Consider the following 20,589-nt stretch of genomic DNA (forward strand, 5'->3'; position numbering starts at 1 on the left):
ATATGCCTATGCCCGACGTAAAAAAGGGCCTGAGATTTTACGTCGGACCACACCATGTCCGACGTAAAATCTGGCATTTTTAAAAAAAAATTTATATATACCCAATATAAAACCTGCATATATAAATCAGGCAGTCCAGAATACAAATTCAAATTATATTTCAAAATATTTCAAAATTGAATGACAAAAAGAAAATAATATATAAATCTTAAAAAACATAAATTATGACAATGTAAATTCTATTATCCTAAAAAAGCTATAAAACATATGTTTGTCAATCCTATTAAAATAGAAACATAATATCTAACTAACTAAACTTAGAAATCTAACTATTGTATACTTTGAAGAAAAAAAGTTGTCCATTGTTCTCTTATCTTGATGATCTCATCTTCGGGCAATGGAGATGGATCTTGAAAGACTTGAAACATTAATTTAAGTGTCATTAATATGCAATGTTAATTATCGTAAAGGTAAATATACTTAAATAAATTTTGATATGAATTACCTGCACCCAAGAATCAGTAATACCCGCAGAAACTATGGCTCTCATCCAATACATAATGTAATAGCCACATTCAAACGAGTCTTGTTGCTTATTACACTAAAATGAGAAACAAATAACTATTATTTCCAAAGTTAATAAATTTAAATATTATTGTCTGTATTAATTAATTTGCTAACCTTAGGGTATATGAAGTGCAATGTCTTTGATGATCTGCTTCTTTCACTTAAAATATTAGTTCCAGACATGATTCTAATTAATTGAAATAAAAACAGATGTTAGCGAATATATATAATTACAGTTTTGAAACATAATAAAAAATTTTAGTTATCCTTGTAATTGACATTTAATTTCGTGGCTTTTGGTTTTCGATGTAGTGAACAAAATCACACCACGGTGTATTCCTTAGGAATGATTACCATTAACTGTCAATGGGACCTACATTGTATGCCAAACAAATTAGTTATAAAATTACCATGATTAAAAAACCAATTAAAAAACTAACCCGTCAATGTATGGATCCATGTATATATCTCTTCCTGATTCACTCATCCATGTTTGCATATATTGTTCGATGTGGACCTAAGTGTTTCCTGATTTTTGGATGGATTGAGGCTCAATAAATCCATATACTTGTGCTTGTGCTTGCTCCACACTCAATTTGTCCATGTACCTAACACAAATAATTATTAAAAGTTAAATGTAATTATTGTAAATTTAGACTCATAAAAGAAAATATGACTTACATGGCCCACAGCTGTATGATAGATATATTTAACATGGAGTTTCCCCTAACAATCTCTAATGTATCAGGCAGGGATATGTATAGTGGAACATCAGAGCTATCAACTCTAAAAACTCTAATGTCCCACTGCAATTGAATTGGATTCTTCTTTAATCGTGGTAATATGGTTAGAAGCCTAGATATGGGATCATCCTCAGCTTCTGCGATATTAGCATGATGAACATGAGGTTCTCTCATGACCTCCTTACCGCGATTGATAAAATCATAAAGAAATAATGAAAATTAGTTAAACAATAATAGAATTATAAGAATATAAAAGAGCAATAATAGAATTACCTTTGCCCGTGCTGAAAGCGGCATCACCAAACATTTTGGCCAAGCTAAGAATGTGTCGGTTGCCTGCCCCACTAGTTGAACCTCTGTATTGGGCAAAGGCACTAGAGCAGTAGCATCTTGAACTTGGTCAACCACAACCCGTGTCCAGTCTGGCTGTAGAGGGACACCATGGATGGTTGAGCCACCCTCAAATACTCGGCCAATTAGCCACTAAGCGTGGGGGGTCATCCTCAACATATAACTCACACTGGTTTGGTACATCAGTGTGAGTCTGTTCCGCTGAGGGATCTGCAGCAGCACAACTCCTTTTAATGCTGACTCGAACACCATCATGACCAACTACAGTCTGTTGCTGAGAACGAGTCAAAAGTTCAAACTTCTATTCAAACTCTTTTCGAATGTTCTTCAATTTCTCTTCAAATTGCATCTTCATTCTCTGCATAGCCTCGTGACTGCAAGAGTCAACAGTGCTCCTCGATGATCGTGCACCAAAGAAATCTCGGTGGCTCCAAGAACCACCAACACCACACACACGGCCTGCGTGCTCTGGCCTTCCTATGGCCGTTGTGAGGGTATCATCCCGACCATGGGAAATAAATGACCCCTGGGTGGTCTACTCAACTAAACCCTCCTGCAACATATTAATAATAAGTATACCCTAAACTACACTTATGAATTAAATGAGTTGAGTCTTAGTTTGTATATTTTTACTTACTATTTTATCAGCAACGACCCTTGCAGACTCAGAAGTCATTTTCCCGTCTAATTTTGTCCGGGCTGCTATCAACATCTCATGGCGGGAGGGGACTCCACACGATCAGTAGAATCAACCTCTGCTGCCTCTGCCCTAGCCTTCATCATTTTTTTTTTTTTAATTCATATCCCCCTCTTGACAATAGATGGGGTGCATCATTCTTGCTCTGTCGTTCTTGGGCAACTATTCGTTTGGCCTGCAATAATACAAAAAAGAAAATGAGATTAATTAAAATAATGATTAAGTATTTGTGTCAATATAAGAGTTATCAATAACTAACCTACTAAGAAGGGTCCAATCGAGTGACACATTATAATGCCTAACTCAACTAAGTTGAGTTGGTATTCTCTTGCTCACCCACTCTAGGCCTCCAACCCATCATCATAAAGTGAAATACTAGGTGATTAACTCATAATGACTAGGAAGATATCTTGGTATGAATATCTTCAAAAATATCGTAATCAAGCACATTATATTCACCTAACAAAATATTTTTACTTATAGGAATATTAATTAGACAAGCAAAAGAAAAACATTTTCATTTTCAAAATGTGTTTCTATCCCAATAATTTCCTCTGATTCATTTTATTCAACTGATAACAAGATTGGGTATTCACCTTGGTATCAGGGATGAATTTATTAACACGAGTGGGGCAACTTGCCCCACAATTGTTTTTTTTTAATCATTTTAAAAATATAATATATTTATAATTATAACTTATTTTTATAATTAAAAATATGGTAAAATAGTTATAAAATAAATAATTTATTTAAGTTTGATTATTTTTAATTTTTCAATTAGACATTTTTAATACTATTTTTCTCTTTTTTAATATGAATTTTACACATTGTTTGTGCAATTAACTAAAAATATTCTCTCCCAATTTTATCAAATTATATTCCTTTTGTCTTTATGTGTATAAATAAATTTTGTAATCGCTTGATCTTTCGTGCTATTATATTTTATCTCTATTCTTTAATTGAATTTTAATAGTTTTTTTTTAAATATCAAATAAATTCTTTTTATTAAAACTTAAAATATTCATTGTAAATTCAAAATTTTAAATTATATATTTAAATATATTTTTTCATTAAGAATTTTATCATAATATAATTTAAATATTAAAAGTATTTTTAAATTTTATTTATATAAAAAAATAAATTATCATCTATATACTACTACATTTTAATTCTTTAGCATCATTATCTTTCTTACATTTGTTAAAATGTTACTATATATTGAATAAATAGGTTATTTTGCAATATTTTTTTTGAAAAATGTTATTATAGATAGAGTAATATTTTTTGTTTCAATATTATTCTTTTTAATTTATTTTCAAAATCAAAGTCTCATATCAACTTATCAAGTAAATAAATGTCACATAGGTTATTTTGCAATATTTTTTTTGAAAATTGTTACTACAATAAGTAACATTTTTTTTTATCTCAACATTATTCTTTCTAATTATTTCTAAAATCAAAGTAGTAAAAAAAAAATATTTCTCTCATCTTTAATTGTTACCGATAACTAAAGTCTCACATCGAATAAATAAATGATTCATAACGAGTATATATAATCATATAGTTATATTTAAGATAAATGAACTTTGATATTTGACATATAATTAATAGTGAATAATTAAGAACTTTTTTTTACCTTTTCTTAAAGAACTCTTAGGAGTTTAAGAGACATAAAGATATAATAATTGATAACAATATCTAAATTAAAAATAAATATTATTTATAAAATTAACAAAAACTTAGAAACATTATTAAAATATCATTTTGATAATATTTAAAAAATATTGCCTAATTATGTAAAAATATTATTAAAATTTTTAGTAACATGAACTATATACAACATTTGATAATATGTTGTAAAAGTAAATTAACAACATTTATATACAATTAGGTTCAAATGTTATTAAAATTTCTTTATGTTGTAGTAATAATGTATAACTAAAATACTAATTTATATATTTTTTTTCAACAACCTAAAATTTTTGGATTATTCACTGCTTGGTATACATGCATATTTTACATACCAAGGCATTTTCAAAACTTAATATGGGGGACGAACTTAATAAAGACTTCCGGAGTACCTCTGTTGCCTTCATTTTCCACTAGGGATGTTGAAGAGGTCGCCAAAACGCCCGAAGTCTCCTGGAGTTTCTAATTTTATTTTATTTCCTATTTTAATGCTCAGAATTATTTAGATATATAACGTTTTATGTAATAAATGATAATATAGAAATATAATTATTATTTTTTAGATAAATTAACTCTTATATATTAAATACAAATTGTTATCTTGCATAAGAATATTTTTAAAAAAATTTCTTCGACAGAAAAAGTTTGTAATATTTTTTTAACTTCTTGATTTTTATTTATTATAATTATTAATAAATTAAATTTTAATAGTTTAAAATAAATTATTAATAAATAGTAAGATAATAATAAGATAACACTTATTTTGAACCAATAAAGAATTTCTTAATTATTTCCTATTTGACAAAATTTATCGGGAGAGAAGAATTACTCCAAATGTCAACAATTTTATATAATAAGATAACCTTTATTTTTAGTCTTATTTCTTATTTGGCAAAATTTTCTAGGGGATATTATTTTAAATATTAGCAGCTTTATATAATAAGATCCTAGTTAGGACTTGTTGACAGTGACCGGGTATAAGTCTAAAAATTCACACCAAATCTTATATATTTAATAAATATGTATATAATGTAAATTTAACCAATTCAATAATTAAATAGTACAATATTATACTTAAGTATATTAAATTTCAGATAATTTAAACTTTTCAAAATATATGATCCAACAATAGATATTTGCATATATTTTAAATATTATATTATATATTAAAATTAAGTAACGTGATGAATAATTAAATAATTTTAAAATTATATAAAATTTGATACATATAATATTAAATATAATATTTTATAGTTTAATAATTGAATAAAATTTATATCATATAAAAATTTATTAGATAAAATTAAGATTTTATGTAAACTTGTGCCTGCTATCATCGAATCCTAATATATATGACTTCTTTATGGTTTGGTCTATGGCGTCCAAGATGTGAAGACCGACTCCAAGTATAAGACATGTGTGAAATAAGCATCAGTTAATTATTAGTGAATTTTTTTTATATAAAAATAGATAAAAAAAAATTACTGTGGGCCATTGGACACGTGGCAGACCCAGATGGGGTAAGAATAGCTGCCCCGAAAATTAATTTGTGAAACTCGTGTGTATATATACGTAGCAACAGCATTACACTGGACTCAATCACCGTGACACAGATAGAGAAAGTGAAGAACTGAAGATAAAGAAGACGCAGCTAGGTAGCACGAAGAGAGAAAGATGTCACATCCCAGTCCACCACCAATGAGGCTCCTTTGGTCTCCACAAGTCGCCAACAGTGCTTACTGGGAGACAGTTACATCGGTAACAAAAACCCTTTAACTTAATTTAAAGCTTATAATATATATTTTCTTTTCTTTTCTTGTTTCCTTGCGACTTTCTTTTTCCTCTTGATCGTTGATTCAGTACTTTCTTGAGAATGAACTGAATGATTATGCAAGAAAATAATGAATAAATTGATAGAAAAAGATTTACATATACTTAGCCATGCAAATAATGGATTTAGTTTCAGTCTGCATGCATTCCTTTCTTTTCTTTTTCTTTAGCTGCATGCATTCTTTTCTTTTCTTTTCTTCTTGATTGTTGATTCTACGTAATTGGGTACGAATTGATAGAAAAAGATTTAAATATACGTAACAATGCAAATAATGGATCTAATTGGTTTTGCAGTGTAAGTTGAAGGACACAGGGTTACCCGAGTTTCTATCATCGACGGCCGCAGGATGGAACGCGAGGTTCATAGTGGAAACATGGTTCTACGGTGAGCCCATAGAGGTGAGTGTAGGCCTAGCGATTGCAGCACGCCACACGGGTGGAAGACACGTGTGCATTGTCCCTGATGAACGCTCCAAGGTGGAGTACTTATACGCAATGGCCCAGATGGGGGTGCTACCGGGGCCGGAGGTGGTGGTCGGAGAGGCGGCAACGGCGGTGGCGCAGCTTGCGGGGTTGGAGTTTCTGTTGGTGGATAGTAGGCAGAGGGAGTTCGCTAGGGTTCTCACAGTGGCTAGGGTTAGTCCAAGAGGTGCTGTTTTGGTTTGCAAAAATGCACATGAGAGAAACTTTTCTGGCGTTTTCAGATGGAACTTGGTGCTTCGCCAGGATGTGCCCTTTGAAAGGTCCGTCTTCTTGCCGTTTGGGAATGGTGTGGATATTGCCTACATAGCTGCACCACCAATTCCTTCAAACTTATAAGCCACCTTCCCAGTTTGTAATGCATTCATCACTATAATAATTGCATGTGGGTGTGCCCATGCACTTTTCACTTTTCATTTGCTTGGATGAAGATACTCATGTCAACATATTCTTCAAATTTGATTTCGTATTATGATCTTAATTTGCATATAATTTCATAACTACTGATCATTTGTGAGCTATTAACTATATATCAACAATAATAAAAACTACGCATGCTTCAAAAAAAAAAAATCAATTTACATGATTTTATAAAAAACACCCATCGTATGTATGTATGACTCTTTCGGTTTTCATTAATTAGCCATCGAATACAATGTATAAGCTGATGTTGTCACATACACAAATATTCAACTCGACTAATTCTAACTTCTTCTACAATTTAGCAATTTCTTATTATGGTCACTAATATTACTATTATGGGTCACTAGAAAAAGAAGTGGGATAGTCATATATCACTCAAATGGATAAGTTGAAATTAGAAAATGATGAATTCAAGACCTTGGCTACTAGGTTGAATGAAACTCGTGAAAAGTTGGCAAAAACAACAGTCATTCAACTTGTCAGTTAAAGTCAATCAAACTTATTCTACAAAAGTTGGAGAGTTATTGGAAAAATTGAATATAATATAATGATTTGTGAAGAACAAGTTAAATACTAGAGTATGGTTTCATATTGAAACCATAGGTAACCGAAGGAAATATGCTAAGAATCCAAGGTCTAGAATCTTCCAATTTATGTGACTTACTTTCTATATCTCAAGGGTAAGAGGTAGTTCAAAAACTACTGTCTTAACCAAATGAACCATCTTATTTAATTGAAATTAGTATGACCAATGAGATAGATATTATCAAGATTATATAACTTAGTTAATTGAACATCAAACTATAATAATAAAATCCTAACTAATTGTTATCTATGTATGATAAAAATACGAACTAAATTATATATGTTCTGCTTTTATATATATATACACATATATATTATTAATACATAAGTAAATATTTGTGTATGTGACAACATCAGCTTATACATTGTATTCGATGGCTAATTAATGAAAACCGAAAGAGCCATACATACATACGATGGGTGTTTTTATAAAATCATGTAAACCGAAAGAGCCATATATATTGTACATACTACAATAATTGCATGGGCACACCCAGATGCAATTATTGTAGTGATGAATGCATTACAAACTGGGAAGGTGGCTTATAAGTTTGAAGCAATTGGTGGTGCAGCTATGTAGGCAATATCCACACCATTCCCAAACGACAAGAACACGGACCTTTCAAAGGGCACATCCTGGCGAAGCACCAAGTTCCATCTGAAAACGCCAGAAAAGTTTCTCTCATATGCATTTTTGCATACCAAAACATCACCTCTTGAACTAATTAACCCTAGCCACTGTCAGAACCCTAGCGAACTCCCTCGGCCTACTATCCACCAACAGAAACTCCAACCCCGCAAGCTGCGCCACCGCCGTCACCGCCTCTCCGACCACCACCTCCGGCCCCGGTAACACCCCCATCTGGGCCATGGCGTATAAGTACTCCACCTTGGAGCGTTCATCAGGGACAATGCACACGTGTCTTCCACCCGTGTGGCGTGCTGCAATTGCTAGGCCTACACTCGCCTCCATGGGCTCACCGTAGAACCATGTTTCCACTATGAACCTCGCGTTCCATCCTGCGGCCGTCGATGATAGAAACTCGGGTAACCCTAACTTGCACTGCAAAACCAATTAGATCCATTATTTGCATTGCTAGTATATTTAAATCTTTTTCTATCAATTCATTGTTAAAATTATAGTTATCATCAGACAATGAATAACGTAAGATACAATATTATAGTATGTACGAGTAGGATTTAGAAAGAATTGCATACCCGGAATCACGAGGGATCTATTCTTATCAATTTTGAACAACGTGAGAGAAAACTGCTCTCTTCCTGACACGAGGTGGAAAAAATAGAAGACAAAAATGTTTTTCTTCTTATGAACTGACTAATGGGACAGTTCTTTATCCTTACCAGTAGAGACCAGGGACCTCTTAACGGGTTACTGAATAGTCTAACCCATCACAGACTATTTATCAAAAGCCCAATAAGCATTATCCATTAAATTGACAATAGTATGCAATATAATTGATATTAATATAAATATAATTTATTAATTAATGTTAATCCATAATAATAATAATAAAAATAGAGAATAATTATATAAATAAATATAACATTCTCCCACTTGGATAACATTAATCAATAAATTAAATATACCAATTACTACACAAGCACATATATCAATTAACAATATAAGAAATATAAACATGAATCACAAAGGTAGTTTCCGATAGGGATACATACCTTATGCTTATATTTCATAAATAATGAATAATAAAAAACATAATAAATACGTGATCCCAAAAAAATGGTCCAAGCAATTTTATATGCCAAAAGAGATGTATTGAAAATGATATCATTGATAAATTTTCATCTCATGAAAAACATAATAATAAAAGTATAAATTTCAGACTCCCACTAATCCAATACATCAAAAAAACTTAACCACACCCATATGAGTTACATGATTTTGAAAAATTCCAATAGCTAAGCCTTTAGTCATTGGATCTGCTAACATATTTTCTGTAGCAATATGCTCAATTCGAGTCTGAGAATCCAAAACTTTCTCTCTAACAAATAGAAATTTTATATCAAAATGCTTTGAGCGAGTAGAACTTCTATTGTTTTGAGAGAAATGCACAGCAACAGTATTGTCGCAATATATCACAAGTGGCCTAGAAATACTTTCAACAATATGAAAGCCAGAAATCAAATTTTTAAGCCACACAGCTTGACAAGTAGCCTCATAACAAGCGACATACTCTGCTTTCATGGTAGAAGTAGCTGTAAGAGTCTGTTTAACACTCTTCCAAGAAATAGCTCCTCCTGCCATCATAAAAACAAAGCCAGAAGTAGATTTTCGATCGTCAGGGCAACCAGCAAAATCAGAATCAAAATAACTAATGACCTGAAGTTGATCAGACTTCTTATAGGTCAACATATGATCCTTAGATCCCTGCAAATATCGAAAGACCTTTTTAACGGCTTTCCAATGACCCAAACCCGGGTCACTCAAGTATCTCCCTAAAGCATTAACAGCAAAAGCAATATCGGGACGAGTACAAACTTGAGCATACATCAAACTACCAACAGCGGAAGCATATGGGACCTTTTCCATTTCAACTCTATCATTATCATTTTGAGGACATTGAGATTTAGAGAGTTTGTCACCTTTTTGAACAGGTGCAGCACATGGGGAGCAAGAATGCATGTTGAACCGTTTGAGGATTTTATCAATATACCCTCTTTGAGACAACCCAAGCATGCCACGTGACCTATCACGGAAAATTTGAATGCCTATAACAACAGAGGCATCACCAAGGTCCTTCATATCAAAGTGGCTATTTAACATAAATTTTGTCTCTGTCAAAAGTTCAACACTACTACTAGCAAGAAGAATATCATCAACATATAAGACAAGAATGATGAAATGGCTCCCACTAGTCTTCAAGTAAATGCACTGATCTGCGGCATTTTCCTTGAAGCCAAAAAAAGTGACCACCTGATCAAATTTCAAATACCACTGTCTAGAAGCTTGTCTCAGTCCATAAATAGACTTCTTCAACCTACAAACCAAATGCTCCTTGCCTTTTTCAACAAAGCCATCAGGTTGAATCATATAAACTTCCTCAAATAAATCTTCATTCAGAAAAGCCGTTTTGACATCCATCTGGTGAAGCTCCAAATCAAAATGAGCTACTAAAGCCATAACAACACGAAAAGCATCCTTAGTAGAGACCGGTGAGAAAGTCTCCTTATAATCAATACCTTCTCTCTGACTATAGCCTTTTGCTACAAGTCTGGCTTTATACCTCTCAACTTTACCATCTGGACTACGCTTAGTTTTGAAGACCCATTTGCACCCAACTGGCTTACAACCAACTGGTAAATCCACAAGATCCCAAACATCATTATGGGCCATAGAAGCTAACTCATCATGCATAACATTTAACCAATCAGAAGCAAAAGAACTAGAGATAGCCTCTATAAAAGTGGTAGGATCATCAACATTACTAAGATCAAATTCATGCTCTTGAAGATAAACTAAATAATCATCAGGTATAGAAGACCTACGTACTCTTTGAGATCTCCTCAAAGGGATCTCTTCAATAACATCATCATGTACTTGTTCATCTACTACAGGTATTGTGACATCAACATTATTTGGAACAACTTCATTGCCATCATGAACAACAGGAATCACATTATCTATAGGAAATGAAATAGGAGGTACAGGAACCAAAACGCGATCTTCTCTGAGAGTGACCGGTCGTGGTGTAATGCTCCCATTGTCCAAATCATCCTCAAAGAATATCGCACGATCAGATTCAATAACTCGCATAGAGTGACAATAAAATCTACTACCACGAGAACCCACACAATAACCAATAAAAAAACCGCTGATAGTCTTAGGATCCAGCTTTTTAATTTGAGGATTATAAGGTCTCACCTCTGCCTTACAACCCCACACATGAAAATGTCTCAAACTTGGCTTCTTCCCAGATATAAGCTCATAGGGAGTTTTTGGAACAGATTTACTAGGTACTTGATTAAGAATGTACACAGCAGTCCTTAAGGCATCTCCCCAAAGGAAATCTGGTAAAGAGGAATGGCTCAACATACATCTCACCATTTCTAAAAGCGTGCGATTCCTTCTTTCTGCAACTCCATTCTGTTGTGGAGTACCGGACATAGTATACTGAGCTTCAATCCCACATTCATCAAGAAATCTAGCAAAAGGTCCAGGATTTCTACCAGTCTCATCATACCTCCCATAGTACTCTCCTCCTCTATCAGACCTCACACACTTGATCTTCTTTCCTGTTTTCAACTCGATAGCAACTTTGAAAGACTTAAAGGCATCCAAAGAACTTGACTTTTCTTGAAGAAGATCTATCCATCCAAATCTAGAATAATCATCTATGAAAGTGATAAAATACCTATATCCACCCATGGCAATGGGTGTAATAGGTCCACACATATCAGTATGGATAAGCTGCAACACATCATCACACCTATTTGCACCTTTATTTCTGACTTTTGCAGTAAGCTTGCCCTTAATGCAATCAACACAAGTGCCAAATCAGAAAAATATAGATTATGAAGAATACCCTCTTTAATCAACCTCTCAATCCGAGGTCTAGAAATATGCCCCAAACGTCTATGCCACAACATAGAGGAATTTTCATCAACTCTACTACGCTTATGCCCAACAACAGAATTAACAGACATTTCATTCAGATTCAACATGTAAAGCCCATCACATAAAACTCCTGAACCAACAGTAATGGAATTGAAACAAACAGCAAGTTTACCATTACCAAATTCAAAAGTGTAGCCACATTTGTCTAAAGCTGAAACTGAAATCAAATTCCTTCTCATGGAAGGTACATAAACAACATCTTTTAATAACAAAACATGTCCAGAATGTAAACATAAAGACACTACTCCTATATCTTCAACAGATGCTCTAGCTCCATCTCCCATGATAACTTTGGACTCAACATCACTTGGTTTTCTCAGACTTGTGAACCCCTGTAAAGAATTCACAACATGAATAGTGACACCCGAGTCTAACCACCAAGAATTTGGAGGAACATCAACCACATTAGATTCAAAACAAGCTAGAGCAAATAGGAGTATACCTTCTTTATTAGTATTCTTCTTCTTAAGAAGATAATAGTCATCTATCTTGTGCCCAAATTTCCTGCAATAGGCACAATTCCCCTTGAAACGCCTCTTCTTAGGCTCCAAATACATTGGTGCTTTCCCTGTGTTCGCCTTTTCAAAATGAGACTTTCCTTTGAAACCCTTCTTCATATGTTTAGTGCCAGAAGTAGAAGCGATAAATTGCACACTATGAGACTTGGTCTTTTTAATTGATGCTTCCTCTTGGGAAACAATGGCAATCATCTCATCAATTGTCCACTCCTCTTTTTGAGTGTTGTAAGAAGTCTTTAACACATCAAACTAAGAAGGAAGAGATTCTAAAACCTGCCAAATCAAATAACTCTCACCAAGCTCCACCTTTAGAGACCTGAGCTTGTTATAGTAGTGTACAAGCTTCATCATATGCTCACGAACACCACTGACACCATCATATTTGCTCTTCTCAAGAAGAGACAGATACTGACCCTTTTGAGCTTTGTCAAAAGTCTTAAATTTCTCACCAACTGACCTTAGAAAATCCTTAGCCGTATCATTTTCTGGAATGCTTTGTCGAATAGACTTCTCCATAGTGTATTTCATCACCATCAGACACACTCTATTTGAGTGTTCCAATTTCTCACGAGAAGCCTTCTCAGCAATAGTGGACTCAGGAGTAAGAGCTGGAGGCTCTTCCTCTCTCAAAGAAAAGTCCATATTAGTAATTGTCAAATATAAATCCAGAGATTCTTTCCAGTCCTCAAAATTTGTCCCATTCAAAGTTTTGACCGAAGTCAATTGCATAGGCAAAGAAGCAGGTATCAAAACAACAAAGAAACATTTAATATGCACAATCATTATGCAATAAAAAAAATTAAATGTTTCTGAATACACAGCCAAACCTGCCTATAATATAAAATTTCTCATTCATTATGATCCCGCCTAAGGGTCTCGAACCATAACAAATAAGAAATACAAAATACAACGCATAAATAAAAAATCTAATACCGATAGGGTATTTGACAAATAATTCACATAATAAAAAAAATTAAAAAATGCATTGTATCATAACACCAAAATACATTAACAACAAAATACCGATGGGGCATAATTATCATTAATGTAATATAAAATTAATTAGAGAAATAATTAAATTATTTCATTCACCCAAATTTTATATAACTATACCCACGATAAGTGAGTTCACAATCATATAAAATTATATTACTCAAACTTAAAAAATATAATAAAATTATATTATGCATGAACACATATGAAATAAGTACAAAATAAATAATTATTAATACAAGTAAGGGTAAAAAAAATTAATTAGAGTATAAACATGCTGTCAAACAGAGTACAATATACTAGCATGTCATCTAAAGTTTCATACCCAAATTCTAAAAGTATAATTATATAAACAAGTCCCATCTCGTCAATACTCGTGACCGAGTCTGCAGCCATGGCCCCTGAGCCCAGTAAACTGCGTAGGCCCACTCACAATGCCTCATAATCCACAATCATTTTTCTTAAAATAATTACAATTACAATAAATAATTTAATCCCACGAATAATAATAAATAATCATTCCAGCCAAGCAGTACCCGAAGAACAAATATGCGAAACAGCATAATGGCATATTGATAATATAGTACGGCTGCATAATGAATTGAATATGACGCTCATCATGGAAAAATTAATTCAATTGTTATGATGCGCAAACGACCGAGTCATAAACAATATATTTATAAAAATTTATTGTGTATTTAATATTAATCAAATTACTGATACAATAGTTCAAAAAAATAAATAAATAAATAAATAAAACCTGATTAGGAGTTGAAAGGGCAAAGAGAAAAACGAGAACAGAAGCACACTCCAATTATCAATAAGATATACCTAATAAACTTGTTGCATAATATCATGACAAAGACATCGAATAAAATTAAATAAATAAGTAAATAAAATACTCTGAAACGATGTCATTGAAATCTGTTATGGAGAATGACGAATATTCTACAATGAAAATCCCTAAAAAAAATTTTATTTTTAATTTTATGCACAATCAGTAAATAATTTTATCAATAATATTATAGGATTTATTGGATACAAATTCTATAACCAAAAACAACCATAATCTGTATCTTTCTAGCTCTGATACCAATTGTTAAAATTATAGTTATCATCAGACAATGAATAACGTAAGATACAATATTATAGTATCTACGAGTAGGATTTAGAAAGAATTGCGTACCCGGAATCAACGAGGGATCCATTCTTATCGATTTTGAAGAACGTGAGAGAAAATTGCTCTCTTCCTGGTAGGAGGTGAAAAAAATAGAAGACAAAAATGTTTTTCTTCTTATGAACTGACTAATGGGATATCAGTTCTTTATCCTTACCAGTAGAGACCAGGGACCTCTCAACGGGCTACTGAATAGTCCAACCCATCACAGACTATTATCAAAAGCCCAATAAGCATTATCCATTAAATTGACAATAGTATGCAATATAATTGATATTAATATAAATATAATTTATTAATTAATGTTAATCCATAATAATAATAATAAAAATAGAGAATAATTATATAAATAAATATAACATTCATACCCTAGAAGTATGTAGAATCAACAATCAAGAAGAAAAGAAAAGAAAAGAATGCATGCAGCTAAAGAAAAAGAAAAGAAAGGAATGCATGCAGGTTGCAGCTAAATCCATTATTTGCTTGGTTAAGTATATTTAAATCTTTTTCTATCAATTTATTCATTATTTTCTTGCATAACTATTTCAGTTCATACTCAAGAAAGTACTAGAATCAACGATCAAGAGGAAACAAGAAAAGAAAAAGAAAATATATATTTAAATCTTTTTCTATCAATTCGTACCCTAGAAGTACGTAGAATCAACAATCAAGAAGAAAAGAAACGAAAAGAATGCATGCAGCAAAAGAAAAAGAAAAGAAAGGAATGCATGCAGGCTGTAGCTAAATCCATTGTTTGCTTGGCTAAGTATATTTGAATCTTTTTCTATCAATTTATTCATTATTTTCTTGCATAACCATTGAGTTCATACTCAAGAAAGTACTAGAATCAACGATCAAGAGGAAAAGAAAGTCGCAAGGAAACAAGAAAAGAAAAGAAAATATATATTTAAATCTTTTTCTATCAATTCGTACCCTAGAAGTACGTAGAATCAACAATCAAGAAGAAAAGAAACGAAAAGAATGTATGCAGCAAAAGAAAAGAAAGGAATGCTTGCAGCAGGCTGCAACTAAATCCATTATTTGCTTGGCTAAGTATAATTGAATCTTTTTCTATCAATTTATTCATTATTTTCTTGCATAACCATTCAATTCATACTCAAAAAAGTACTAGAATCAACGATCAAGAGGAAAAGAAAGTCGCAAGGAAACAAGAAAAGAAAAGAAAATATATATTTAAATCTTTTTCTATCAATTCGTACCTTAAAAGTACGTAGAATCAACAATCAAGAAGAAAAGAAACGAAAAGAATGCATGCAGCAAAAGAAAAAGAAAAGAAAGGAATGCATGCAGGTTGCAGCTAAATCCATTATTTGCTTGACTAAGTATATTTGAATCTTTTTCTATCAATTTATTCATTATTTTCTTGCATAATCATTCAGTTCATACTCAAGAAAGTACTAGAATCAACGATCAAGTGGAAAAGAAAGTCGCAAGGAAACAAGAAAAGAAAAAAATATATATATTTAAATCTTTTTCTATCAATTTGTACCCTAGAAATACGTAGAATAAACAATCAAGAAGAAAAGAAACGAAAAGAATGCATGCAGCAAAAGAAAAAGAAAAGAAAGGAATGCATGCAGGCTGCAGCTAAATCCATTATTTGCTTAACTAAGTATATTTGAATCTTTTTCTATCAATTTATTCATTATTTTCTTGCATAATCATTTAGTTCATACTCAAGAAAGTACTAGAATCAACGATCAAAAAGAAAAGAAAGTCGCAGGAAAACAAGAAAAGAAAAGAAAATATATATTATAAGCTTTAAATTAAGTTAAAGGGTTTTTGTTACCGATGTAACTGTCTCCCAGTAAGCACTGTTGGCGACTTGTGGAGACCAAAGGAGCCTCATTGGTGGTGGACTGGGATGTGACATCTTTCTCTCTTCGTGCTACCTAGCTGCGTCTTCTTTATCTTCAGTTCTTCACTTTCTCTATCTGTGTCACGGTGATTGAGTCCAGTGTAATGCTGTTGCTACGTATATATACACACGAGTTTCACAAATTAATTTTCGGGGCAGCTATTCTTACCCCATCTGGGTCTGCCACGTGTCCAATGGCCCACAGTAATTTTTTTTTATCTATTTTTATATAAAAAAAATTCACTAATAATTAACTGATGCTTATTTCACACATGTCTTATACTTGGAGTCGGTCTTCACATCTTGGACGCCATAGACCAAACCATAAAGAAGTCATATATATTAGGATTCGATGATAGCAGGCACAAGTTTACATAAAATCTTAATTTTATCTAATAAATTTTTATATGATATAAATTTTATTCAATTATTAAACTATAAAATATTATATTTAATATTATATGTATCAAATTTTATATAATTTTAAAATTATTTAATTATTCATCACGTTACTTAATTTTAATATATAATATAATATTTAAAATTATATAAAACTTGATATATATAATGTTAAATATAATATTATATAATGATCAACTATTAAATTGGTTAAATTTGCATTATATAATTTTATTAAAAATATAAAATTTAGTATAATTTTTTAGATTTACACTAAATCAGTTTCAATAATGGATCTTAACATATAAAGTTGTTAATATTTAAAATAATATTCTCCCAAAAAAATTTGCTGAATAGGAAATAAGACTTAACATTTGGAGTAATTTTTCTCTTCCGAAAAATTGTAAAATAGGAAATAATTAAGAAATTTTTTGTTGGTTCAAAATAAGTGTTATCTTATTATTATCTTATTTTATTTATTGATAACTTTTTTTAAGTTATTAAAAATAAATTTTTAAATAATTATAATAAATAAAAATCAATAAAAAGTTAAAAGATTACTTACAATCTTTTTTGTCAGAGAAAATTTTTTAAAAACACTATTGCACAAGATAAAAAATTGTATTTAATATATAAGAGTTAATTTATCAAAAAATTAATTATATTTATTTATTTAACTTATTTCTATATTACTGTTCTTTACATAAAACGTAATATATCTAAATAATTTTGAGCATCAAAATAGAAAGAAAAAAAAACAAAATAAAATTAGGAACTCCAAGAGATTTCGGGCGTTTTGGCGACCTCTTCAACATCCCTAGTGGAAAATGAAGGCACCAGAGGTATTCCAGAAGTCTTTATTCAGTTCGTCCCCCAAATTAAGTTTTGAAAATGCCTTGGTATATAACATATGCATTTATACCAAGCACTGACTAATCCAAAAATTTTAAGTTGTAGAAAAAAAATATAAATTAGTATTTTAGTTATACATTATAGATTATAATTTCTTTTTTTATATAATTAAAATTTAAAAATATTTTTAATATTTAAATTATATTACAAAAAAATTCTTAATAAAAATATATTTAAATATATAATTTAAAATTTTGAATTTATAATGAATAATTAAATTTTTAATAAAAAAGTATTTGATATTTTTTAAAAAAACTTAAAATTCAATTAAAGAATAGAGATAAAATATAATACTATGAAATATTAGACCATTACAAAATTTATTTATACACATAAAATTGGTAAGCTTGAAAGTTGAATCCAAAATATGCTTTGATTTTTTTTCCAACTCTCGACACCAAGTAGTGCCTTTATGGCTCAGATGTTAAAGTTGTTGAGTTGCAAGTCTAGTTTTAAAGTTTAGATTCGAAGTATATTATAAGTGACATGAACTACAAGAACAACACCATTATCCTCTTGAGTATCAACGATAATTTTTCAAGGAAATAGCTTAACAAATGACCAAACAAGACTCATGTGTTCAGGGAAAATGTTGGCTTGTATAATCAGATGTTTTTCTTGCAATCAAGTTGCCTAGTAGATCACACAAGTGTGATATCCCTGAAAGGAGTTGTATTTGTAGGTCACAATTGAGAATGATGCATTGTTGCAAGAGCGTGACAAGTTTGTTGATGATGTGGGTAACCTATCCTTTTAACGGGTTTTACTCCTTACATAAAGGAGGACTACCAAGTAATTTTGGTGGCATTGGAGACATTATTGGTGTTCGAGGAGCATGTAAATGGTTTTAGAGGGTCTCTCAACATGGCATTTTTATCTCCAAACTTTCCTTATAGGAAGTTAAATGTTGATTTTGACATTATTGAGGGGAAGCTAGTGAATGAGACTGACTTCCCTGATGAGGACGATACGGAGGATACATCTGATATGTGGGAGGATTTGTTCATGGCTATAGGGAAGGCTGAAGTCATGGAGAGGTTAGTTGATCTGTCTTATGAGTAGGCAACAAGTCATGGTGGCACTGTCGCTAAAGGCACCAAGGGCATAGGAGTAGATAGTCTACAAGCTCCTTGTCATTTTGTACTATTTTGGATATTGATGCTGCCAAGATGATCATTCAAAAAAAGAGCTTTGGAGAGAAGAAGGATTTGCACAAGAATCTTTTAGTGATAAAGGAGATTGTTTGTGAGGAGTACATAAAAGGTTTTTCAAAATTTATATGCCAAGTGGCATTTTCGTGCCATATTTTCCTTGTGGTTAGTTGAATGTTAACTTAGATATTTTTATTGTGAATGAGACTGACATCCCTAATGAGAAGTAGGGTGAGGAGACAAATACCACTCTTAAAGGGTCGGTAGTGGTTGAGGCTGAGGTGGCCAAGATGGTTGTTGAATTGAATAAAGAAACTTCTGCCTAAGGTGAGTATCTATGTTGTTGCAATATGGGATCGAATTCGTTGTGATTTAATTGTTTTCCAAGGTGGTGTTTTCTAGCTTGTTGTCAAGCAAATTGTGGTTAAAGTCTCTATTTTGATGGAGTTTCGATAGTCAAAGTCTTGGTCGATCCAACACTGAGTGAGGAAGTAGTCAATTCCAAAACCACTACAAAGAACTTGGGTGATCAAATAGTTGATGGTTTTCTTGCATGACGTGTTATGTATAAATTACTCTTTGTTTTGTGTGATCTTTGGTGTCGTGTGTTATTAATTAGTGTGTTTAAATTAGCTATGAAACCATATTGCCTATGTTTGCATATATTGTTTTATAGATTTTGTGATGTAGTTGTGGTGCTTGGAAACTTATAATTGTGAGGGGTTGTCACCTAGTGTTATTCAAATATTTGTAGTTGTGATCTTGTGTGATAGCTTGGAAGTTCATGATCGTGAAGGCACAAGAGCTATAAAGCTTAGAATCGCACACAAACTTGATAGTTTATGATTGTGAGGGCACGAGAGCTTGGACACTTAGTATTGCGCAAGAACTAAAAAATTTGTGAACATGAAGGAATAAGAACTTGAAAGCTCAACATCACACACGAACTCGAAATTTTATGAATGTGAGGGCGTGAGAACTCGAATGCTTATAATTGTGCAAGAACTCGAAAGTTCGTGGCTGTTGAGGCGAGAAAGCTTGGAAGCTTAAGATCGCATATGAAGTTGAAAGTTCATGATTATTGAGACACGAGAGCTCAAAAGCTCATAATCACGCACGAATCTGGAAATTCATGAAAGTTGAGGTGTGAGAGCTCGAAAGCTCAAGATCGCAGGTGAACTTGATATTTCGTGATTGTTGAGATGTGAGAGCCTGGAAGCTTAGGATCACGCACGAACTTGAAAGTTCGTGATGTTTGAGATGTAAGAGCTCTGAAGCTCAAAATCATGTAAAACCTCAAAAGTTCATGATTGTTGAGGCACAAGAGCTTTGAAGCTCAAAATTGCACATGAACTTGAAAGTTCATGATTCTGCTTATGAGTGAAATGAGGGAGTCATATGATAGTTACTGCAACTTTGAGGAAAGGAATAGAAGAGTTTCATTTATGATTTATTCAGAAGTTTTTTTTATGACTATGAGTGTTATGCTTATCAATCTTTAAGATTTTTGAGATGTTATATAATTGGTAGCAATAGGGAGT

General features: G+C 32.0%; 1 protein-coding gene across 1 annotated transcript; it reads left to right on the forward strand.

Moving 5' to 3' along the window:
- Window positions 1-5,567: 5,567 nt before the first annotated feature.
- Window positions 5,568-6,826, forward strand: LOC109819179 (uncharacterized). The gene is made up of 2 exons (XM_083070285.1): window positions 5,568-5,805; window positions 6,172-6,826. The coding sequence occupies exons 1-2, from the start codon at window positions 5,722-5,724 to the stop codon at window positions 6,694-6,696; spliced, it is 609 nt and encodes a 202-aa protein (XP_082926411.1). The 5' UTR covers window positions 5,568-5,721; the 3' UTR covers window positions 6,697-6,826.
- Window positions 6,827-20,589: the final 13,763 nt, after the last annotated feature.

This window comes from Cajanus cajan, chromosome 3 (assembly GCF_000230855.2).
Source record: "Cajanus cajan strain Asha chromosome 3, NIPB_CcT2T_4, whole genome shotgun sequence".
Taxonomy (NCBI): domain Eukaryota; kingdom Viridiplantae; phylum Streptophyta; class Magnoliopsida; order Fabales; family Fabaceae; genus Cajanus; species Cajanus cajan.

Bases quoted from the DNA above. Each gene is read 5' to 3' on its own strand.
- LOC109819179 (XM_083070285.1), top strand. From the start codon at position 5,722: ATGTCACATCCCAGTCCACCACCAATGAGGCTCCTTTGGTCTCCACAA. The intron at 5,806-6,171 runs GTAACAAAAACC...TTGGTTTTGCAG, and splicing joins ACTGGGAGACAGTTACATCG to TGTAAGTTGAAGGACACAGG.